This window comes from Lynx canadensis, chromosome A3, assembly GCF_007474595.2.
Source record: "Lynx canadensis isolate LIC74 chromosome A3, mLynCan4.pri.v2, whole genome shotgun sequence".
NCBI classification, from domain to species: Eukaryota; Metazoa; Chordata; class Mammalia; order Carnivora; family Felidae; genus Lynx; species Lynx canadensis.
The window spans coordinates 38,690,456-38,715,702 of record NC_044305.1 but is presented as its reverse complement, the minus strand read 5'-3'; the positions used below and the strand labels follow the sequence as shown (position 1 = coordinate 38,715,702).

Below are 25,247 nucleotides of genomic sequence, written 5' to 3'. Positions count from 1 at the left end.
GACTCTTCTTGTCTATCTGTATTTGATCTTTTTCTTAAGGTTTTAACCTCTTCTAAGGTTATTTCTTTTATTCTCCTACTACTGCAGTGTACATTGCAAAAAATCTTAAACCCTTTTATTTGCCATTCTTACGGATTTTAGTCTGAGAAGGCTCTTCAGGATATCTCATTACCCCATTGCTCTAATATTTCTCAAATGTTATTTTTAATGTTTCTTTTATAGGATTCAGTTTAGCTGCATTTAAAAGAAACAAGAGGAAACTAGAGCTGGCAGAAAGGGTGGAAACAGATTTCATTCAACTAAAGAAAAGAAGACAATCAAGTGAAAAGGTCAGGAGATGTTTGAAATATTAATCATTAATGTATCATCATGGTATCTATAATTTGCGTTTAGACATATAAGCTTTAGAATAGTACTTTCCAGTAGGAATACAATGCATGGCACATATGTACTTTTAAGTTTTCCAGTAGCTACATTAAAAAAAGTAAAAAAAAAAAAATAGGTGAAATTAATTTTAATAATTACTTTATTTAAATCAGTGAATCCAAAATATCTCTTAAACATGTAACCAATGAAAAAATTAGTGAGCTATTGAACTTTCTTTTTTCTTTTTTGTATTAAGTCTTCAAAACCAGTGTATATTTTATGCTTATAGCACATCTCAATTATGACACTAAGTTTTCATTGGAAATATTTGGTTTGTACTTATATTTCATAAAATTAACAGTTGAAAAAGTAGGTTTACATAACAGGTTATGCCAAACAAACTTAAAAACTTTCCAATAATTGAATTGAATACATTTTAAAATTAAAATTAATTGATATTTAATAAAATTAAAAATTCAGTTTCCCATATGCCCCTGTAACATTTTAAGTGCTCAGTAGCTACATGTGGCCCATGACTACTGTTTTGGTTCTTGCAGCTCTAAATAGTGATTCTTAACATGGCTATTTAGAGGGTAGAGTGTGTTTTAAGGAAATATATATACTGGATTCATGTAGATTTTTTACATTCTAATTACATGTTTCTGTTTTTTATTCTTCTGCATTCTTTGTTTGCATTTCATGTGTTAATGTGCCATCATGAGTCCATGTGTTGTATTTGTTAGGTGTTTTGAGGGGTAGAAAGAAGTTGAAAACCAGGACATTCTTGCTTAGCCTGTTGGGGGGCCAACAATTCATGTTGGCTGTCTCATATCACATTTGTTTGATATACTTTGACATCTCATTAATGTTCTTTATTGATTATTCCTTCTATAATTGCTCATATACTGGTTTATGCTTTAGCTGTCATAGTTTTATATTATTTACCCTATATAAAAGCATAATAAATGATCTTTCATAGCTATATATATTTTCCCAGTATGTTGCCACAAGGAATCAAACATTTTGACCCAAATCTTTTCATATTTCTGCCAGAGATGAGTAGGAAATTAGAGGGTGAATGAACAAATTAGTAAATAGATCTTGGTGAAAAGGGATAGTAGTGTGTTTCTGTTTCTTGGGTTATCTGAGGGAGCAAATTTAAGACTTTAAAACCTTTGACCTTTTAAAATACTGTGATAAAATTTGGATGCAGTGAGCAATTTAATCACTTTTATAAATGATTATACCCATGTAACCCATATGCCTGTTAAAGTGTAGAACATATCTAGTTCTTTTGTACTTCCTTTTGGCCAGTCTCCACCTTGTACAGGCAACCACTGCTATGATTTTTCTCATCAAAGATGTTTTGTATTGTTCTTAAATTATGTATAATTGGAATAATACAAAAGGTACTCTTTTCTGTTTGGTTGCTTTCACAAAGTGTTTTTGAGATACTTTTCACGGGCTCATTTTTTTAATTTACTAATTAATACTCTAGTATGAATGTACTGTAATTTGTGTCTCCATTCTTCTCTTGTTGGACATTTGGTTTCCAGATTTTAGCTATTCTGAATAAAGCTGCTCTAAACATTCATATATATGTGTGTGTATATATATATACACACATATATATATATATATATTTCTTTTTTGGACATAAATGTAGGATTTTGATGCAGAGAAGTATCAGTTGAGAATATATTTAGCTGGTCTTATTCAGAAGATTCATTTTTTTTTTCTTCAGAAAATATTTGTTAAGTTGTTACTCTTGGCACTGAGCTGGGTAGGAAGAAAAGCAATGATAAACAACGTGGAGGAAATTCATGATATAATGAAACTATATTTTAGTGGATACAAACAGAAACATATAAGCATACAATTAGGTAAGATAGTTACTATGTTTGGTAACTGTTACGAAGGGAGTCCCTCCTCCCCTGAAGAGGATGTGATACAGAGTACCTTGGATGTGAGAGACACAAGAGAGACTCAAAGGAAGACTCCTTTAGTTAGTGATCAACAGAGACCTGTCTGAGGATATAACATTTGAAAAATCAGAAGTGAGTTCTATGAAGAGTTAGCAGAACTCATTTGAGGCAGAATGAACTGCACGTGCAAGGGTCCTGGTGGGGAGTTAGCATATTGGAGGAATGGAGATGAAAGTCAGTGTGCCTAAAGCAGAGCGCAAGAGGAGAATGGTATGAAACAAAGCTGGAGAGGTAGCGAGGTGCTGGCTCTGCTAGGATCTGGTTGATCATGGGAAGGACTCACAGTTTTATTTCATGACTAATGAGTAGCCATTGATGAATTAAAAGCAGAGAAGTGATGCCATCTCACTCTCATTTTACAAGGTTCTCTTGGGCTGTTTTGTGTTGTATGGTTTTGAGGGTAGGGGCAAGAATAGAAGTGAGGAGACTAGGAAATTACTATAGTTGGGAGATGTTGACAGTGTAGACTGTGGGTGATAGGGATGAAATGGAAGAGAAGTGAATATATCAGGGATATATTTTGAGAGTTCCTAGAAATACAGGCATTATTGCTGTCTGAGATATTGGGAAAGAAGAGAGAGGAATTAAAAGTTTTAGCTTCAGCAAAACTTTTGCCATTTGCTAAGGTGAGGAGGGCTGGAAAAGGTATGGCTTCATTATGATAGAGGTGGGAAGTGGAAATTTGGCCCATATTCCCTTAATGGACTCAGATTAACCAATACTTCCCATTTTCACCTTAAAACATGTTTCCTGATGCCAACAGCACCCTAGACACCCTGAAGCATTAGTTTAAAACACCCTAAACACCACCTTGTAGTGCCATGCTCCTCTGCTGGTTTCAGTTAAATTATATGCCACCTAGAGCCTCATTAGGCTTGCTTTTATCTTTGTAATTACATAATTCATTAAGTCTCCTGTAAACTGATGAATACTGAGTTTAAAAAGAGAGTTGTGGGTTTGAAAACTAAGATTGCTGTTTGAGCGCTAACTTGAAAAAATAGAGTTGGTTTATAAAAAATTGCTCTAGAATTAAGTATGGGTAACCCAGCTGTAAAAGATTGAGAAAAATCATAAAAGCATTCTGCATGCAGAGTGCATTGTTAGTGTTTTTATATTCTTGTTCTATTTTAAATAATATGAAACTTGAAATCGTAGGACAATTCAATGTATTATAGTTTATGTAAGAAAGATGATATGGAACATTTAGTTGTGGGACTGCATTCAAAGAAAAGTCTTTGGTCTTATATAAAAAATTGGCCAATGAATGAACCTTTGTGTTTTAAATAAAAAGAAAATGTTTAAGTTATGCATACTTTGTTTTTAAACGATTCTGTACTTTACCAAGAGAATATTCAACTTTTGAAAAATTTAACCAACCTCTCATCATACTGGTTAGGAGGATTTTCAATAAAAATCTTGATATAGCAGAAGGAAAGATGAATTGTGGAGTTGGGTTACTATGCATCTGAAGCTTGTGGGCAGATCAGGAGAGAGATTCCCACTTGGAAATTATTGGCATCAAAAGGAATATAAATATATATGGCTAGATAAGCTCACTAAGAGTTTAGAGAAGATAGAGGTCTGAAAATTGAATCCTGGGCCAGTTCAACATCTGCAGGCTGGGAAGAGGAAAATTCAGCAAAGAACGAAGATGCAGCAGGTAAGACGGATGTATCACCAAGGGAACGTCTAGTTAGCCAAGAAAGGAGCAGTTCAAAGTCAGTCATCACCTGGGTCAAGCACCACTGAGAAAAGAGCTAATGAGAATGGAGGACTCACCATTGGAGGCTTTGGGCCTAGATGAGGACAGTTTCTGTGACATAGTGGTTGTGGACCCCGGTGGCATGGATTGATCAGGGAGAAGTGTGTAGGTAACTCTTTTGAGAAGTTTTACCACGGAGCAGTAAGAGAGAGATATGAGGTCAAGAGACTGTGCCATTGTCAGTTATGGTCTATGAATTCAATGAGTAATGTAACATACAAAGGCTCAAATTTCTTACGTCTATATGAAAATAGTGATATTCTCTCACAAGCACTGTCTGTTATGAGGAAGAAAAGTGATAATAAGTGTCAAGTGCTTTGTGGCTATCATTGATTTAGTCAGATACAATAGTGTTTGCCATTGTGGCCTTCATCTTTAAAGTCACTTCAAGAAAGAAAGAAAGAGAAAGGAAGAAAGGAAGAAAGAAAGAAAAGAGAGAGAAAGAGAGAAAGAAAAAAAGGAAGAAGGGAGGGAAAAAGGAAGGAAATTAGGAAAGAAGGAAAGAAAACTGCTGTCCAAATTAGTTACCTTGGGTGGAGTCTTGTAATGGAGAAAGGGGGCTTGGTAAGGGAGGGAGGTAGTGGTGGATGGAGAGGTTGAATTCAGGCATGATTCTAATAGAATATTTTAGATATCTTAAATGACAGGAAAATATTTTTTAAATGTTTGTTTGTTTAGAGTGAGAATGCACACGAGCCAGGGAGGGGCAGAGAGAGGGAGAGAGAGAATCTCAAGCAGGCTCCATGTTCAACATGGAGCCCGATGTGGGCTTGATCTCATGACCACAAGGTCACGACCTGAGCCAATACGGAGTTGGACGCATAACTGACTGAGCCATCCAGGCCCCCTGGGAAAATATTTTTAACATTCAGAATATATGATCATTAATGCATACAAAGCTTTGTGCTTAGCACTGACCAACAGAAATGACTAGGATCCAAGGGCCTGCCATTAGGGAAAGATGCTGGCCAGAGGCTTTGTTTTAATAGATGTTTGCTACATAACCTTGGTAGGCCTTGTCTCTAATAGTAAAGTTAAGAAAACATGCTCACAGAGAGAAAAGACCACCAGGTAATGAGCCAATGGGGCAGAAAATTATAAATTTTAAGAGGAGGTGTAGTAATTTTTTAGACATATGACAGGAAAGGACAAATAGCTATTTTCTAAATCAGCCTGTATTTAGTTTATTTTTCCTTATCCTGGATGTGTAGTTTCAACATAGTTTTGATTAGCCAGCATTGACTGTGTTTGTTGTCAGTGAACATAGGACTAAGACTACTGTTTGTTGTGGCTACTTAATGTAACCTGTGAGTTGGGTATATAAATATGATAAAAAGAATAGTGTTTGGTAATTGTCCTAATGTTGATATTTTTTGTTACTCAGTGTTGAAGGAAATAAATATTGTCTTGAAAAATATATGGTACAAAAAGTCAACATTTTTAATTCTGAAAATAAAGTAAACCAGTTAGGCCCTTTTGTTGCATTGATATTTCTTTAAAAATGTAATTGATTATACAGATATTAGCACAATACCAATAGAAATAAAAATTAAAGCAAGAAAATTATTTAATAGCTTCCTATCTCACTAAATTGTAGTGTTTTTATTTTCCTCAGTCTTTGATCATTTACATTTACGTTTGACTTAGTTTAAAATAAGAATGGTTAATCCATGGAATGTTTTTGGCGGCAAACAATAGAAAACCTGACTGTGGTTAGGATGTGCATGTTTGTCTTCTTGCTCCCTGGCTTCTTGCCATATAATAAAAAGTTTGGAGGTGGTTGGTTGCTGGCATTAGCTTAGGTTTCCAATGATGCTAGAGCCAACATATCTGGGATTCTCTTAAGCCCTTCTCTCATGTCTTTTGCCTTATGGATATAATATAGCTCCTACAATTTTAGATGTCACATCTGCATTCAAGGTGAGAAGAAGAGAGATGATGTGGGTAGGGGAGACTATTGCCAGATGTATCTGTTACTTTTTAAATCTGGGATGCAAGAGTTTTCCAGAGTCTCCCTATAGACTTCCCCTTAGTTATTTTTGGGGGGAGTAGTAGAGAAGGAGCATAATTCAGTCACTTGGCTGTTCTTGGCTGCAAGAGAACTTAGAAAGTTGAGTGGGTCATCCCAATGACTGTCTTTTATATAGCTCATGGCTTGCTGGTGGACACTTTGTTTTCCCAGACAAAATAGTGGTTTTATTGTCAAAGGAGGGGGAAGAGAGTGGTTATTAGGTCTGCAATTTGTAGCATGTGGCATAGGGGGAGAAAGTTTATATGTTTTCCTTCCCCACAATTAACATGTCCCTTATTACTATAAACTGATATTGGATTAGGCAGCTAATCTACACATAAATTGGATAAAAACATATTTTTCTTGACTTTCAGGATATATAGATTTTAAGATACAATATTAAAACATGAGGAACATAAATTCTTAGTAATTGTCCTTTCTTGGTAATTGGCACCTCTGTTTCATTCTTGTTTATTTTTTATACCTTAGAGGAAAGACAGGCTGGAGAGGGAGAAATTACTATTTAACTATAGTATTGTATAATATAAAAATAGTAATTGTTTACTCTCTGTTCCACTCCCCTCCACTCCCAACCCTTCCAAATTTTTCTTTTACCCACTTCTTTCCCTTATGGTATATAAACAGTCCATACTTTGTGCATGATAGTGCTGGACCATAAAAATGTGAAAGGTGGAACTGTGCAAAGGGGTCTTAATGGCCAACAATTATACTTGTTCCATGACATTTAAACATTTTTGTCAACACATTAAGAACTCTTTTACTGTTGGTTTTAAATGTATAGAAAAATGATTAAAGGTAAGTAAAACTAATACTTATTTAGTATACTAATTTGAAACATTAGAGGCATTAGAGTGTTTTTATTTCTGCTTTGAAAAAAAAAGTTACCAAGAGGAGTTTGAACAGCGCTTACCTTCTTGTCATGTAACTTATGATACGGTGTGAGCATCTTTTTATGTCATGGTGAATTGTTAGACACCTTTTTAGTTTTGGATCAGGTTCTAACATTTTATCTTTTGCTCTTTCCATGTTGCAAAATACCTCCCAGAGTTTGTTTCCTTCTTGCTTCCCTCCCTGTCTTCCTCCCTCCTTTTCTCCCTCCCTACTGTCTCCTTTGGGTTCAGTTTATTTCTTTATTTATTGTATAGTTGACATACAACATTTCAGGTTGTACAACATAGTGATTTGGCAATTTTATACATTACTCAGTGTTTACTATGATAAGTGCAGTCATCATTTGTCATCCTAGGACATTATTACAATATTATTGATTATATTCCCTATGCTGTACTTTTCATTTCCATGGCTTATTTATTTTATAACTGGAAGCTTGTACATCTTAATCCCTTTCATCTATTTTGCCACTTCCCTCTGGAAACTACCAGTTTGTTCTCTGTATTTATGGGTCTTTTTCTGTTTTTTGTTGTTGTTGTTTGTTCATTTGTTTTGGTTTTTATATTGTACATAGAAGTGAAGTAATATGTACTGGTCTTTCTCTTAGAGTCTCTTTAATGTAAGTGGTTTTTTTTTGTTTGTTTTTGTTTGTTTTTTTTGCCAGTGTCACTTCCTCTGGGACATCTTTGTCCATTTTATCACAACTGCATTCCTTATTTATGTTGATAAATTTGTCTTCACCAAGTTCCTCTGACTCTAGAACTAGGAGTCTCTTGAGTGTGTCAGTGTCCGACATACCCACTATTACCTGTTCTTCTATGACTTCATTTATTTTTGGTTAGAATCACTTCCGGCATTATCACTTTTAATTTCTTGGCTTCGCGTTCATCTTTGCTGGTCAGTTCCTTCTTTTGATGACCATTTTTGGTAAAATGTCATATGAAATTATCACTAGGAGACAAGGAGGCAGCACAGCTACACCCTTTGCTGTCCGTGCACAGTGACCCATCACTGACAGACTTTGAAGGAAGTGACACGAATGATTACTGATTGTGATGGGCCTCTGATGATTACATAGTGATCTGTGAACTGAAGAGCTAAAAGTGAAACTATTCACAGTCAACATACCATGGTAACTGAAATTTGAACCGTGGTGTTGAGTGACTGGTACTGTTTAAACTGTGGTAACTGAAATTGGTACTAGGCAAAGTGAGGACTATGTTTCTGTAAAGGAACCTGAAATATTTGTCCTGTGGAGTTTCCTTCAGTATGAGTTTTGCTGCTCACATATTCATTGTACTTTTCTGTCCTTTTAAATTTCTGCAAATTGGCATCTAGATCTCCCCTGACAGTATTGTCATGAAGTCTCATTGTTCGACTGTGTATCGATAGGTCTTGTGGTATGTGTGATGAAGTGATGACATGTTTTAAATTTACTTTTTGCTTTGTTTTGATACAAAAAGAAAAAAGGTAGTTAGCAATAATCTTTTTCATGTTTGAGAAAGAAAACCTTCATTTTGGAATGAAGTGGTTAGCTCATTGGCCAATGGCTGTGATTGGCTCATGCCACAGGACTGACTGAGTTGCTACAAAGAGGAGATGCTCACACTGGGAAAACAAACAGACTCAATGTACACCATAATCTAGATTTTATAAATATCAGTTTCAAACAGCCCTGGATATTACTAGAAGGGACTCTTTTATTCTTAGAGTATTAGAAGAAGTTGGGGGTATTGTTTGATCTCAATATATTTGATGTTTTAAGCCTTTTTTTCCCCCCCTCTTCATTTTTCACAAGCATATTGTTGGAATAGTTTCCATGTTTTTTTCTTTAATAACAGATTTTACAGTTGAATGTACATAGAATTCTTTGCCTCCTCTCACCACTTTTACAAATTAATTTGGGTTTTTAATTAATTTCATTGGTTTTTAGATAAAGCAGTTCTTGCATAGGGTCGTGCAATGAAAGATAATCAGGTGTTTTCCATTTTGTGAATATCTTTTATTCTCTAATTTCTAAGGACAAGTTGAGAAAAATTTGCAATGCTTTATACAATGTTGTGTGTTCAAAACCACTCTAAAGAGATGCTACAACTTTTAATTTTGTGTTCTTTCGCCACCACATAGGGACATCAAATTGGCCACATGTTTCAGAAAGGAAATGTTGGGCCTTGCTTTGTGCGCTTCATATAAATATATTCTATTCTTTTGAAGTATATTGTGGGTAACATTTTTCTCTTTTATCCACCATCTTGAAATTATTATGTAAACGCTTAACTGTATCATACTAAATCACTGTATTTTTTGGGTGAGAGGTAGGTTAAGATCAAAGAAAATAAATGCACAAAAAACAACATATTTTCCTCAGATTGTTCTACTTGTACACATGTATAATGTGTACAGGGAAAGAAGTAATTAGTCTTATAGAAATTTACTTGATCTGGAGTTTTGTTGTGTTTCTTAAGAAGATGGTTAATGCATAGATACGAGTAAACAGAAGAAACTTCTTTGAATTCTCTTTACATAAAGAAATATATATTGAAGATTTTCATAAAATTGAAAATTCATTGTGAAGTGATTACTTCTGTTTGAAATTATTACTTTGAGTTGTGATATATTAAAAATTATATTTACATCACCTAAGACTATTTTGATTACTGTATAAGCCTATAGAATTGACATGTAAGTCAGATATGTCTGTCTGCGGTTTGTTGTACTTTATGTAGTTAATCAGTTATTTAAATTCAGAACTTTCAATGCTTGATAGCTGGACAATTGCAGTATTTTTTTTTTTTTTTTTTTGGTCCTGTTTCAGGAAAAGTTTCTTAGTTCTCATATAAAGATTCACTAGCTAGTAGGTTGGGTTTCTTCCCAAGTCTACCTTGAATTCATGCCAAGCTATGCCTTAAATCTATACTGAGTCTTAAAATTGTAAGTGAGATAAGATTGAGGCAAGAAGACATTGTTAACAAATCTTAACTGCTCCTTTTATTTTGTAATGAAAATAACCCGTGGTTTTCCAGGGGACTTGGAAATTGGCATCAGATATTGTCAGCCTTGTAAATCCTCCCTCTCTTTTTAGTATTCAACAGTTCTGTAGACTCTCCTTTAAATTTTAGTGTTTAACAGAATTAGTGGAGGCAAAAAAGAGCATTCCTTCATTATCACTGGAATAGTCCCAGCTGATCTTGTGTATAATGTAGAAATCGCCATATTGTAGCTTTCCTAACAGGAAATACCTTCATTGAATAGAATTTCACTGGGGCTGCAGACAGAAGCCTTCCTATCTGGGAACTGGCTCAGACCATGGTGTTAAGAGCATCAGGTTCTAAGATCTTTGAAATATGTCCTCATATGATATCATAAGGCTCTAATGATCTGGGTTGACCCATTACAGACATAGTAATGCTGACACATGTACAGCTAATAAGACCAGCAGAATGAACCAATATGTGAAAAGACAAGTGTGTGTATACATGTGCACACACACACAGCAAGAACAAGGGTGTTTTAGGGTCAGAAGACAAGAACCAGTGCTTAATTAGGTTGAAGGAAAACTATCAGAGCTTTTAAAGGCTTGATTGCGCTACTTCTCTAATCAGCAACCCTTCTCTAATCTTCTGATCTATTTACCAGAAGATTTTGATAAATAGGTAGTTGCTGGGAACTATTGATAATTCAGGAGGCTGGAATTACTTGAATGGAGGGAGAAGGGTAGGCTGAGAGATAGGGCATAGTAGTTCACGAGTTCTAGTTTAGGTCTGTCATTGGTCAAGACTCTCTAAGCAGTAAAGTCAGCATGTTGAACCAGGTGATTATCATGGTTCTTCCCAGCTTGAGAATTCTCTGATCTATTTTCAGTAGCAACGTGGAGTTTGTCCAAACCCCCTTCCTAGATCCTCTCATTAATAAGAGATTCTTTTTTTCTAGTGTATTCTAAACCTGACATATGATTAGATTCATCTGAGGAGTTTTACAACTATAGATTCTGAGGCACTACTCTCAATACACTGAATCAAAATCTGCAGGGATGGTTAAGTTATTTGGCCAGCTTTTGAGAATTATTACTTTGTTTTTCCTAATATGTCACAGTGGGTCTAGAAAAACATCTGCATAGTAATAATTGTTTAAATAAACACAGAACATTCTGGGGGAGTTAGGAATTACATAATTTGGTTGATAACTTCATGTGCACTGTCACTCAGTTGGCTCTCCTCCAGGTAAACTAGAACTTCTTTCTCCCTTTTCTGTGCTTCATAGTTTCTCTCCAGGTCATTATCATCGTCCATAGGCATCTCTTTTAGTTACCATAGTTTCTCAGCTTGGCATATAATAAGTGCTCAATAAACATTTGTTTAATGAATACATGCACTGTTTTTTGTTTTTTGTTTTGCTTGTTTTGTTTGCTTGTTTGTTGGTATTATTACCACCATCTAGTCCATAAATTTCCATCCTTGATGGGTAGACAGTAGCAGTATCTGTATAACTGGTTTCCCTGCTTTTAGTCTTACTCAGTTCCTCTTTGATCCTGTATATTATTCCAGGATATATTTCTTTAAAAATACCTGAATTGCTTTTGTTGTTTGGGAAGGAACCTTAATAGAGTCTTTACCCTCCGTAGCTTAAAATCCAACTTTTCAGTCTAATTTTACAAATCCTCTTGAAACTTGGACCCAACCTACTTTTCTATTATTTTTCTTCTGGAATAATCTTTTTCTCTTGCCAAATATATTTGATTTTTTATGAATTTCATGAAAGTCTTTACTTCTATGTTTTTGCTTATGTGTCTTTTTTTTCATGGAATAAATAATAATTAATAATGGAATTCTAGCCACTTCTGCCTACTGAAATTCTGGTCCAAGTCCTGTCCTCCTTTAACAACTGGCTGAAATGCTACCCAGATCAGAACAAATTTCTTCCTTTTACTTTGTGCATATAATGGTCATTCAATAAATTCTTATTGAATTGAACTCTCTATACCTTTGCCATTTTGAGATTGGTGTGTATGGTTATTTTATAATATTTGTGTTGGCTCATGGAACCATGAGTATTTTGTTTTTTCATCCTTATCACAGTGCTTAGAACAGTACTTTTACTCAGTTAACATTACTAACTTAAACATCTACAAAAGATGATTGTAATTTTAATTTTGACAGAGAAAACCATATAATGTTATTTCCTTCAATTTTAAGTTTTATGGTCTTTCAAGATAAGTTTGAATCTATTATTTAAGTGCTTCAAGCAATACTTTAGTCTAAACAATGCTTCGCTATTAAGAGTAAGCTTGTTTCTCGGGATGTAATGAAAAGAGAGGATATCTGAAATATTACTAATAATATCACTGTACTTCTTCAATATTGTAAAGATCTGAAGATACTATATAAGTAAGTGAAGGAGATGATTGTGGGGAAATAATATTTTAGAAACAGCCCCCAGTCTCAACCAACCATTCCAAAGAGGTGAGTCAGGAAGTGCCCACAAGAGGGCGTGCCCATCTAGAGAAAATTTGACCATGTCTCTTTCCTGTTATGCAGGTAAAAATGTCTGTTTTACAAATGCACTTCTAGATCATGTCTTCCCCCCCCCCCCTTAAGAAAAAGAATGGACTCTCACCACTATAAGAATTTCTATCCATTTTCTAGCACCTGTTTATTTTGGTTGTGTGATTTTTCCAGGGGCAGGTGACAGAATGGAAATGGGGATTGCCTTGCAAGCTAAATTTATGAAGCTGTTATTGTGCTTTTGTGTGTGTGTGTGTGTGTGTGTGTGTGTGTGTGTGTGTTGACCATTTTCATTTTTCAAGCATTGCCATCTCTTCTGTGGTCATTTTGGGTCATTTGCTCAAGGGATAGACAGTGCTTTGTTTTCATTGCTGCATAGATTTGTGTAGCCTGAGGTTACGTGGAACTCACCAGCAAGTCACCTTGAGGAGTACACAGGCTTTGAGTGATGCTCCGCCAGAGCCCTCTTTTATGCCGGCTTTTATATAGGTTTAGGGAGTAAATGGAGCATATAGCACCTAGGCCCTGACCACTATATTTAGTCGAGGGGAATGAAACAAAAGAGAAATCACACTATGTATTATGTGCTGGAAGAATGAAGCCATTGGTGAGAGCTATGGGAATTAGTAGGGTGAAGAAATCACTCTAAACTCTCTTAAGTTTCTCATGGTAGGTTTTATGGAAGAGGTAGAATTTAAGCTGGGTCTTGGATAAAGGGTAGGACTCAGGTATCTAGGTGGAGAGAAAGAGAAAGCCTTAGGTTTAGAAGCCTGTAAGTAGATATGCTTGGTTGCGCTACAGAGTTTCTGCAGGACCGTGGTTTAAAATGCAAGTGATTCTGGGGTCCAGCCAGGTGGCCTAAATGTGTGAGGCAATCTAGAGAGGTGGAGCAGTTGGTGATACATGTTCCATTTTAAGGTATTCAAAACGCAAAATGTCTAACACCAAAATTACACTTTGCTGTTGAAAGCAAACTCTGGTTTTGGCAGTTTTTAATCCCTGGTGAGGGCATGACAGTTGATCAGATTCAACTGTGCACAAAATTTAGCATAGTAAAATAGGCCATAGAGGAATTAAGTCCATAGCCAGAGTTCTCCCTGAACATTTGTCTACTTTTTTTGTTTTTTTGACATTTATCTACTTTTATTTGTACTTTTAATTGTCCTTAAGAGCCAATGAGAATATTTTGAAATATGTATGAATGGGGCCCATCCTGGTGACTATTTGTCATTAAACACAGGCTTTTGAGTGTTGAGAGTCTGAAGATATCCTTGAGATTGAATGGCATTAGAATTTCTAAGATATAGTACTATCATAATTAGTTTAGATGGATTTTATATCCTAGAATATACTTAGCTCCTCTCCTACTCTTTGTGATTCTTTGATTTCTTCCTACCTTCTAATAAAATTTTAAGCTATTGAGGAATAAAAGGGGAAAAAGTATGTGGGCACTTTTTCTTTCCTTTTTGTTTTTTAATATCTTTATGTCTTAATATATCATCTTTAGTAGTTGTGTATTTATGATTTTTAATAATTATATTTTTGTGGGTATACTCATATAGTTATATGGTCGAATAGATGTTGCTATACTTTTAAAGTCTCATATCAAATAAAGTAAGTTATTACTTTGTTATTAAAGTCAGTGTCAAATATTCAATCTGGAGAGGGTTGAATTTAAATCCAGGTTAAATGACCCATCCCAACTGTCATGGTGTTTCATTGGCAGGAATAGACTCCAGATTGTCCAAGTTACCTTCTAGTCCTTTATCTGTTATTCCCCACTGCTTTAAGACTCAGTTCAAAGGCCAGTGGAGCTCTGGTATTTAAAAGAAAAAGTGTAATTTTATCCAGAGAAGGTAAATGTATGCCCTGAAATGAAAGAAAGACCAGAGGTCCAGACCATGGCCAGGTGTTCCTGGAAAGAGCCAAATTGGACAACTAAATTGAAAAAGGTTGCCTGCTCTTATTAAAGAGACTTTGTTGCTGTCTATTTAATTAGCAAGGTCTTAGTTCATTTACTTGGGTGTTTTTTAATCTGCTCAGGTAATGAAGTTCATAGCCTATTAGTGAGTATGCTGGTAGCATGTTGCACTATCTCTGTCACTGAAGTACTATGATATACGTGCCTATATGAAGTAAAACTGCTAAATAGTCTTGATTCCCTCCTCCCTTGAACATGTTTCTCAGACAGTGTTGACTGAGTTTAGTCTCCAGTGGAAAAACAAAGTTAAAGTAAAAGTATATTTTATGTATTACTTACATAGAGTTTTTAGGAAAGCAGTTTGGAATTAAAGAAAGTGAACAGGTTAGTTAAAAATGAGAAGAATGTGATCTGGTGCCAAATGACCCCAGAGGATGGGAGGGCAGTAAAGAAGTGTTATCAAAAGAAAAACATTGGATGGGAGAATGTGATCAATATCAAGACATATAATTTCTTTATAGATTAGGTGAGGCTTAATGTTTGATGGTAAGAGTAAGTTTGTTTTGAACAGTAGTCTAGAGGGTATGCAAAACCTCCTGAAATAAAAAGCATTCCTATATTGTAAAAAATGAGTCTGGACGTCAGTGTGGTTATTATGAGGACCAGCCAAAGATTTCATACTTTTGGGAAACGACCTATTCAGGAGTGATGTGCAAAAAGCATTGCATTTAGGGAAGATCTAAATATGAAATAATCAGAGAGAAATATGTGAGGTAATAGGAAAACTGCTTTAGATAGGCTGAGTTTGGATCATGCAAATATATTGAGCAAGATGCAGTTTCAGAGGGGACAGAGTTTGATTTATTGATGAAGGTCAATTAAAAAATATTTAGTTACGGTACTTTTGTTAGTTGCTGCTTACAGGTGGATGAGGAACAAGACAAGACACAAAAGATCCTAGGACAAGCCAACATATAGAGTCTTCCCATAGAGGGGAGAGCCACCTGTTTTAGGTTGGACCTTTGGATGCAGGGGCATCCTACGTGGTTGGGTAGAGATTAAGGAAATCCTTTCTGGAGTTATTTGAGACCTCAATGGCAATATTTTGGCATGGGATGGGGAAAGGGGGCAAAGGAGTGGGGACCCACTTTTGTACTGGATGAAGTATGAGTTCGGAGGGATGCCAGTATCTGCTATTACTCCAGAGAGCCAAGGTTCTCTTTAGGGGAGAAGGTAGGAGGGCTGGATCTTTGCTGAGATTTAGGTGATATACAGAGAAAATTATTGCCTATAAGACTTAATTTGTTCATTCATTCAATAAGTAGTTTTTTCACAGAACTGACTTGCCTTTTTTTTTTTATTTATGTATTTAATGTTTGTCTTTCACTGATTTTTCTCTATTTTCTCCTTTCTCTTTGTGTTTATATTGTCCTCTAACTTCCTTAGTTGGACACTTAGGCCCCTTTTTGTTCTTTTCTAATACCAACATTTGGGGTATAAATTTTTCTCTACCACTTTTGCTGTATGCCACAAATTTTGAAATGTAATATTTTTATTATCATTCATTATTAAATATTTTTGTTTCTATTTAGATTTCTTATTTGAGTCATAAGTTATTTCAAAGTGTTTTTTTTTAATTTCCAAATTTTATTTAATTTTATTGACTCCTAACTTAATTGTATCATATTCAGAGAGCATGTTCTATTTGATACCATTTCTTGAAATTTGTTGTAATTTAGTTTATGGTTTAGTGTATGATCAGTTTTTACATATATTTATATGTGTTTGAAAATAATGTTTCCCCTCTAATTGTTGCTCCCCTCTAATTGTTCACTTTGCAATCACACTTTTTAAATTAAAAAAATTTTTTTTACTAGTTTATTTTTTGAGAGAGAGAGAAAGAGGGAGAGAGTGAGGGAGCAGGAGAGGGGCAGAGAGAGAGGGAGAGAGAGGAATCCCAAACAGGCGCCATACTGTCAGTGCAGAGCCTGATGCAGAGCTCAAACTCACCAACTGTGAGATCATGTCCTGAGCTGAAATCAAGAGTTGGACTTAACCTGAGCCACCCAGGTGTACCTGCAATCACACTTCTTTTTTTTTTAACATTAATTTATTTTTGAGACAGAGAGAGACAGAGCATGAACGGGGGAGGGGCAGAGAAAGAGGGAGGCACAGAATCGGAAGCAGGCTCCAGGCTCTGAGCCAGCAGCCCAGAGCCTGACGCGGGGCTCGAACTGACGGACCGCGAGATCGTGACCTGAGCTAAAGTCGGACGCTCAACCGACTGAGCCACCCAGGCGCCCCACAATCACACTTTTTGATGTATAATTTGGGTCTCCTGTTTCTTACTTGTAATTGAGAGAAAGGTGTTGAAATATCTCATCATGAGGTATGGTTTATTGCTTTCTCCTTGTTGGTGTGCTTTTGCTTTACGTACATTTGAGGCTATTCTTTTTAAGGTACATACAAATTTAGAATTATTGTATCTCTAATTATATCTGGTGCAGTTAAACTTTCAGCATTTGTGATGTAGAGACTCTATCACTATTAATACCTTTTGTCTTAAAACTTACTTTGCTTATGTTTGATTGGTACTTGTTTGGTATATCACTTTCTTCCCCATTTACTCTCAACTTTTCCATATCCTTATGCTTTAGGCACATCCCTTATAAATAACATGTAGCCATATTTTAAAACCCAACCTGACATTCTAATAGCATGTTATTATTATTTTTAAAGATAATATTAGTTTTGATTTACATCAGTTTTGCCATTTCATTTGCTTACTTATTCCTTCTTTCATGCCTGACTGTCCTACTTGGATTATTGTCTTAAATCTGTTTGGGCTGCTCTAATAATATACTATAGACTGGGTGGCTTATAAACAACAGAAATTTGCTTCTGACAATTCTGGAGGCTGGGAAGTCCAACATGAAGCCCCAGGCAGATTTGGTGTCTGTTGAGGGCCTGCTTCTAGATGGCTATCTTTGTTCTGTAACCTCATATGGCCCAAGGGGCAGGGGAGCTTCAAGGGCCTCTCTAGAAGGGCATTAATTCCATTCATGAGGGCTCTGCTGTGTTTCAATGCCCCACCTCCTAATAGCATCACGTTGGCAGGTAGGATTTCAACATGTGAATTTTGGAAGGACACAGACCTTCAGATCACAGCAATTATTTTCATTCTCTTGAAGTATATAATTCACTTGTTTATTCATGCATCCATTCAACAAATAGTTATTGAATACCTAAGAGATGTCAAGTACTTTTCTCAGTGCTTAGCAAATTTTAGTGAATAAACTATACAAAGATTACTGCCTTTGTGGAGCTTCCAATCTTGTGGGTGAGATTGGCAATTTAAATAATGCAAAAATAAATTGTACAGTTTAGACAATGTTGAAATATTATGGAAAAAAAAATAAAGTTTAGCCAAAAAAGGGAGATTAGGTGTGCTCGTGAGTCAGTGGTAGAGAGGATATAGTATTAATCATGCTCCATGGAGGGCAGCTTGTAGTATTAAAAAGAATGGTCCTTCAGGCTTTCATTAAGTGCAGATCTCTTGGTGGTAACCTCATTTTATTTATTCATTTACAAATGCCTTTATTTTTTTGTTCCTAAAAGGTAATCTTGTTGGGCACCTACTTCTAGGTTTATAGTTCCTTTTCTCTGTGTACCTTGAAGATGTACCACTGTCTTCTGGCTTTCATTGGGGTTTGGGAAATTCTCTCATTCTGTTGTAGGTGATCTTTTCTTTCTATCTGGCTCCTTTCCTTTTGTGGCTTCTGGGGAATCTGGATTCTTTTTTTTTTTTCAACGTTTTTTTTTTTTTTTTTTTTTTTTTTAATTTTTGGGACAGAGAGAGACAGAGCATGAACGGGGGAGGGGCAGAGAGAGAGGGAGACACAGAATCGGAAACAGGCTCCAGGCTCCGAGCCATCAGCCCAGAGCCTGACGCGGGGCTCGAACTCACGGACCGCGAGATCGTGACCTGGCTGAAGTCGGACGCTCAACCGACTGTGCCACCCAGGCGCCCCCTGGATTCTTATATTTCAGCAGTTGTGGGAAATTTTAACTTTCTTTCTTTCATTATTTTCTCTTCTTTATTTTGTGTGCTCCTTCCAGTTGGACATTTGTTAGACTCTCTCATCCATATATATATATTTTTTTTACCACCTCTTTGATGTTTTGTATCACCTTCTCCCCCTACTTAAAATACTTACTACTTAAAATTGATTGTAATCAAATGTGTATTAAATGTTATATAAACATAAATATAAATGTGTTATAATATTAGGAAAAAATTACAAAATTTGTTCATGACTTGGTTTTTGAATTCTTGATTGTGTACTTTTAGATAAATACATCTGCTATTGATTTTTTTAAAGGTAAAACTAATGTACAGTACAGTGCACACATCTTAATTCATCTTTGATGAATTTTGACATTTATAAACCCATGTAACACATACCACTATCAAAATATAAAACATCATTACTCCAGAAAATTTTCTCATGCTCCTTCATAGTCAACCTTGCCTCCCAAAACAACACTTTTCTGATTCTTTCTCACCATAGAGGAGTTTTACCTTTTCTGAACCTTCATATAAATGGGATCATATGTTATGTACTCTGTTGTGTCCAGCTTCTTTGATTCAGTATATGTCTAAAAGGTTATCCATACTGTTGTGTGTATCACTAGTTCCTTTTCATTGCTGGGCATTCCTTCCCTACTGCCTGTATCACAATGTGTGTACCCATTACCCTCTTGATAGGTAGGCATTGTGTTGTTTCCAGGTTTGGCTATTGCAGTTAAAAGTGCTGTGAACATTTTGACAAGTCTTTTGTCATATATATTCATATATATTTTGATTTCTCTTGGGTAAGTACATAGAGGTTTAAATTCTGGGTGTATATTTAATTTAGGATTAAAAAATTTTGATTTAAAATTTAAAAATTGTGATTAATATTTACTCCAGAAAATTAAGAAGCCAAATTGGATATATTCATCATCATATTTTTAAACTGATATTTGAAGTCATTGAGATGGATTCTCTAAGCATGTTGATCAGATGAATGCAATTTAATGATCTAGCTAATATTATCTAAGGGCTTTGTCAGAATTATCATTCTTAAATTCCTCAATTTTTATTTCAACTCCAGTATATCTTACGTTTACTCTCCTTAACCAGTGGTTCATTATAAGTATAAAATAATTTTAATTATGTAGCATATGAATAAAAATGATTTAAAGCTGTGTGGAACTCCCCTTGTGGTTTTTACTCTTCAGCTGTGTAATAAGTTAAGTCATGAGTATGTTCATCTGGGCTTTTTCATCACTTATACATGATCACTCAACATGCACACCGAGGCTCTCAAACTGTTCCATTTTGAACCAAACAAGAAACAAAAAACCCCAAAAACAAATAAACAAAAACAACAAAAAAAACACACCTTACTGTAGTTAATTGAAATGTTATTTTAAAAACCAAGATTAAAATCATGCTTTTTTTTACCTTGAATGTTGCGAGCCTTAGAACACTGTGTAAGTATTCTGCCATTTGGAAAGCATTGCCCTTTGTGGTCTTTGAGAGTTTGGAACTTTAGGTAATCCTCTGGAACTTTGTTATGGTATGAATTTATAATTAAAGCTGTAATGTAGAATATTAAAACCCCTTAAGAGCATGATTAACCCATGCCTTTTTTTTCCAGTTCTATAATATTTTTTTTATTTTTTAATTTTTTTAATATAATTTATTGTCAAATTGGTTTCCATACAACACCCAGTGCTCATCCCGCAGGTGCCCTCCTCAATGACCATCACCCACTTTCCCCTCTCTCCCACCCTCCATCAACCCTCACTTTGTTCTCAGTATTTAAGAGTCTCTTATGGTTTGCCTCCCTACCTCTCTGTAACTTTGTTTTCCCCTTCTCCTCCCCCATGGTCTTCTGTTAAGTTTCTCAAGATCCACATATGAGTGAAAACATATGGTATCTGTCTTTCTCTGACTTATTTCACTTAGCATAATACTCTCCAGTTCCATCCACATTGCTGCAAATGGCAGGCTTTCATTCTTTCTCATTGCCAAGTAGTATTCTATTGTATCTATAAACCACATCTTCTTTACCTATTCATCAGTTGATGGGCATTTAGGCTCTTTCCATAATTTGGCTATTGTTGAAAGTACTGCTATAAGCATTGGGGTATATGTGTCCGTATGCATCAGCACTCTGTATCCCTTGTAAATACCTAGCAGTGCTATCACTGGGTCATAGGGTATTTCTATTTTTAATTTTTTGAGGAAACTTCACACTGTTTTCCAGAGCGGCTGCACCAGTTTGCATTCCCACCAACAGTGCAAGAGGGTTCCCGTTTCTCCACATCCTCACCAGCATCTATAGTCTCCTGATTTGTTCATTTTAGCCACTCTGACCAGCGTGAGGTGGTATCTCAGTGTGGTTTTGATTTGTATTTCCCTGATGATGAGTGACGTTGAGCATCTTTTCATGTGTCTGTTGGCCATCTGGATGTCTTCTTTGGAAAAGTGTCTATTCATGTCTTCTGCCCATTTCTTCACTGGATTATTTGTTTTTTGGGTGTGGAGTTTGGTCAGTTCTTTATAGATTTTGGATACAAGCCCTTTATCCGATATGTCATTTGCAAATATCTTCTATTCTGTCGGTTGCCTTTTAGTTTTGTTGATTGTTTCCTTTGCAGTGCAGAAGCTTTTTATCTTGATGAGGTCCAAATAGTTCATTTTTGCTTTTAATTCCCTTGCTTTTGGAGATGTGTCAAGAAATTGCTGCAGCTGAGGTCAGAGAGGTTTTTTCCTGCTTTCTCCTCTAGGGTTTTGATGATTTCCTGTCTCACATTCAGGTCCTTCATCCATTTTGAGTTTATTTTTGTGAATGGTGTTAAGAAAGTGGTCTAGTTTCATTCTTCTGCCTGTTGCTGTCCAATTGTCCAATGGTATTTGTGCCAATACCATACTGTCTTGATGATTACAACTTTGTAGTAGAGACTAAAGTCTGGGATTGTGATGCTTCTGGCTTTGGTTTTCTTCTTCAATATTACTTTGGCTATTTGAGGTCTTTTGTGGTTCCATACAGATTTTAGGATTGTTTGTTCTAGCTTTGAGAAGAATGCCGGTGCAATTTTGATTGGGATTGTATTGAATGTGTAGATTGCTTTGGGTAGTTTTAACATTTTAACAATATTTATTCTTCCAATCCATGAGCATAACCCATGCTTTTTTAACTTTATTTTTATTTTGAGCTAAAAATATTTTTGTTAAGTTTTTTATTTTTGTTGAGTGATTTAGAAAATAAATAACAATTATTATTTACTTTTTTTTTCCTTTGTTGTAGATATGTTTGGCACTAATTTATGTGGTGCTTCACAGATATTTAATGCATATTTGTTAAAGACAATAAAGAATTATTTAAGAATAGACACTTTTTTTCTTCTAAGATTTTATTTAAATTCAAGTTAGTTAACATATTGTTGTAGTATTAGTTTCAGGAGTAGAATTTAGTGATTCATCGCTTACATATAACACCCAGTGCTCTTCCCAAGAAGTGTCCTCCTTAATGCCCATCACTCATTTAGCCCATCCCCCACCCACCTCCCTCCATCAACTTTTAGTTTGTTCTCTATAGTTAAGAGTCTCTTATTGTTTGTCTCTCTCTCTTTTTCTTTTCTTTTGTTTTATTTTCTTTCTTAAAGTTATTTACTCATTTTTTAAATTTATTTTGAGACAGAGAGAGAGCAGGAGAGGAGCAGAGAGAGAGGGAGAGAGAGAATCCCAAGCAGACTCCATGTTGTCAGTACAGATCCTGATGCAGGACTCAATCTCATGAACCCGTGAGATCATGACCTGAGCTGAAATCAAGAGTCAGATGCTTAACCAATTGAGCCACCCAGGCACTCCTGTCTGTTTTTATCTTATTTATTTTTCCTTTCTTTCCCTTATGTTCATCTGTTTTATTTCTTAAATTACACATATGAGTGAAATCATGTGGTATGTATCCTTTCTTGACTGACTTTCTTTGCCTAGCATAATACTCTCTAGTTCCATCCATGTCATTGGAATGGCAAGATTTCATTCTTTTTGATTGCTGAGTAATATTCCATTTTATATAGATATCACATCTTCTTTATTCATTCATCAGTCAGTGGACATTTGGGTTCTTTCCATAACTTGTCTGTTGTTGATAGTGCTGTATAAACATTGGGGTGCATATGCCCCTTCAAATCAGCATTTTTGTACCCTTTGGATAAATACCTTGTAGTGCAGTTGCTGGGTTGTAGGGTGGTTCTATTTTTAACTTTTTGAGGAACCTCCATACTGTTTTCCAGAGTGGCTATACCAGTTTGCATTCCCACTAACAGTGTCAGAGGGTTCCCTTTGCTCCCCATCCTCGCCAACATCTGTTGTTTCCTGATTTGTTAATTTTAGCCATTCTGACAGGTGTGAGATGATATCTTATTGTGGTTTTGATTTGAATTTCCATGATGATGAGTGATTTTTAATGTGTCTGTTAGTCATTTATATGTCTTTAACGATAGACATCTTGACTGTAGTTCACAGAAACATCATTTATAGTATTGGGCATCAGAAGGGTGAAGAGAGAAGAAAACGGTCATTGGGTGTTCTTATATCCACATTTTCCTTGGTTTCAGCCAAGCCAGACACATGAGAGTAGGTAATTCTAGCTAAATCATACTTTGTTTACACATACCTGATATACTCTAAACCTACAGTGGCCCCACTGTGGGGCTGGTTTGTGGAAGATAGACATGGAGCCAGATCTAGGTCTCTTGTAGCCAGAGTATCATTCCATGGTTAGGATACTAAAAGATCGCAAAGCTTTATGCTGCCGTTGCTGTATTGTCATGGAGGGCATCAGTCATCTGCTTTGCTCAAGTGGAAACTCATGTCAGTTATAATACAGCTCATAAACCTAACAAAAGTGTATTATGAAGGTTTGGTATCTTCTCAAAAAATATATTTCTGTCTTTATTATTGTATTAGGATAGTTCCACCATATACCAATTTCAGGATGCACTTATATATTTGAGATACTATTCTTTCCTTGTAGCTCTTTGATATTTGAGTAATTCTGTGTAGAAGAAATACCAGGTTAATGAGATAAGTAACTGATAGATGGTGTGTCTTGGCAGATTTCTGAGTTAGAATGCAGGTTAGAGGCATAATTTTCTGGTGGGAAGTACGTAAACTTTGTTTTAAGAGATTTATTCCTTTTAAAGTAGTTCACGTGTTACCTAATTTAATTTTTACACAATTGTGTAATAGCAATCTCCAATTTGGAGCAGAGAATAATAAAAACTTTTGACATTAAGCCCACCAGTGATTACTAGTTTCTTGGTTACTTGAAGAAAATTTTATTTCAGTGTTTTCCATAACACATGAAATCTCTGTGCCAACTTTAGATACATGTGTTTATTATAAGGAGAACTATGGTCTGTACAGTTGCTTTTTAGTCACAATTTTATCAAAAAAATAATGCAAATAGCATGTTTCAGTCAAGGACAATAAGTGCATGTGTACCTATGTGGTGCATATACTTTCAAGTATTTATGGAGTGTAAGAGCATAATAGTAGCTCTATATAGTAACAGTCATTGTGTGTTTTTTAACCTTTCTAAGATTTCATTTCTGTACAAATGAGTTCTGTGAAATTATTATGGCCAAAATACCAGTGTTTGTCTTTCACTCAATTTATCTACACTTCATAAAAATGCTTAAATATTACTTCATCATCCTTAAATTTGCCTTTCAGAATGTGAAATATATGAACTAATTCTTGAATATTTATGAAGTAATTCTGATTTTTGCAGGTGTTGCAAGCCCTTAGGAATATTTAGCTTAATTTGGAACAGGATTCTTTATTTTTTGCTTGATTTTTCATTTTTGAAAACTAAGTTACAGTAAATCCATCTATGTATAATATTTTTGTATTTTTCTATAGTAGTTTGGTTAGACATGAGTCCTCATAGTTTATGATATCATGATTGAAATGCTAAGAGAGTTGTCTTATAAGTAATGTATATCATTATGTATACATTATGTATCCCCTTAGTAAAATTCTGTTTTACAGAATGCATGGGATCCAAAGTCACAGTTAATGAACTAATACCCTTTCTTGACTTTATTGTTGTTAAGGAAGTGTTTTACAGTTTATATTTATTCATATGAGAGTTATCTATTTCTAAAAAAAACAGTATGAGATCAATAGTTTAAAATATTCTATGTTCATTGTGGTATGATCATGGTGATACGCTACCAACTGATAGTTGAACCAGATAGAACTGAAATCTTTTATGCTGACATAATGATAGTCTTAGGTGGTTTAAATTTCTCCTTCAGCATATTTGTGCCCATAAAATTATTTGCCTTAAAATGAGTAGAACAGATATTTGGCTGAAAATGAATCCTGTAGGATGCTGTCTTACCTTATTTCTTAAGGTAGGTTCTAGGAACCAGCAACATCAGCATTATGGGGGAAGTTTGTTAGATATACAGTCTTGACCAATGCCAGGTTACTTAATCAGAATCTACATTTAATAGATTCTCAGATGATTTGTGTGTACCTTAAAGTTTGAGAAGGCCTCCTGTAGAAGACATAAGACTTGGTATTTGGGTAAGGAACAAACACTTCTCTATCTGAGGTTGAAGTGCAAGAGTATAAAGATTTAGGAATTATTTCTTAGAATAATGAAATGTTTCTCCTTAAAGTACATTTCTCTTTGGGATTCCCCCCCCCCCCACTTCT

At 35.3% G+C, this 25,247-nt stretch overlaps 1 protein-coding gene across 4 annotated transcripts in view; it reads left to right on the top strand.

Moving 5' to 3' along the window:
• TASP1 (taspase 1) overlaps nt 1–25,247 on the top strand; it is a 269,597-nt gene that overhangs the window by 78,775 nt on the left and 165,575 nt on the right. For all 4 annotated transcript variants that reach the window (XM_030310108.1, XM_030310111.1, XM_030310109.2 and 1 more), the window contains one exon: nt 223–329. In XM_030310108.1, the coding sequence (XP_030165968.1) occupies nt 223–329 (107 nt within the window). The remainder of the gene's footprint in view (nt 1–222; nt 330–25,247) is intronic.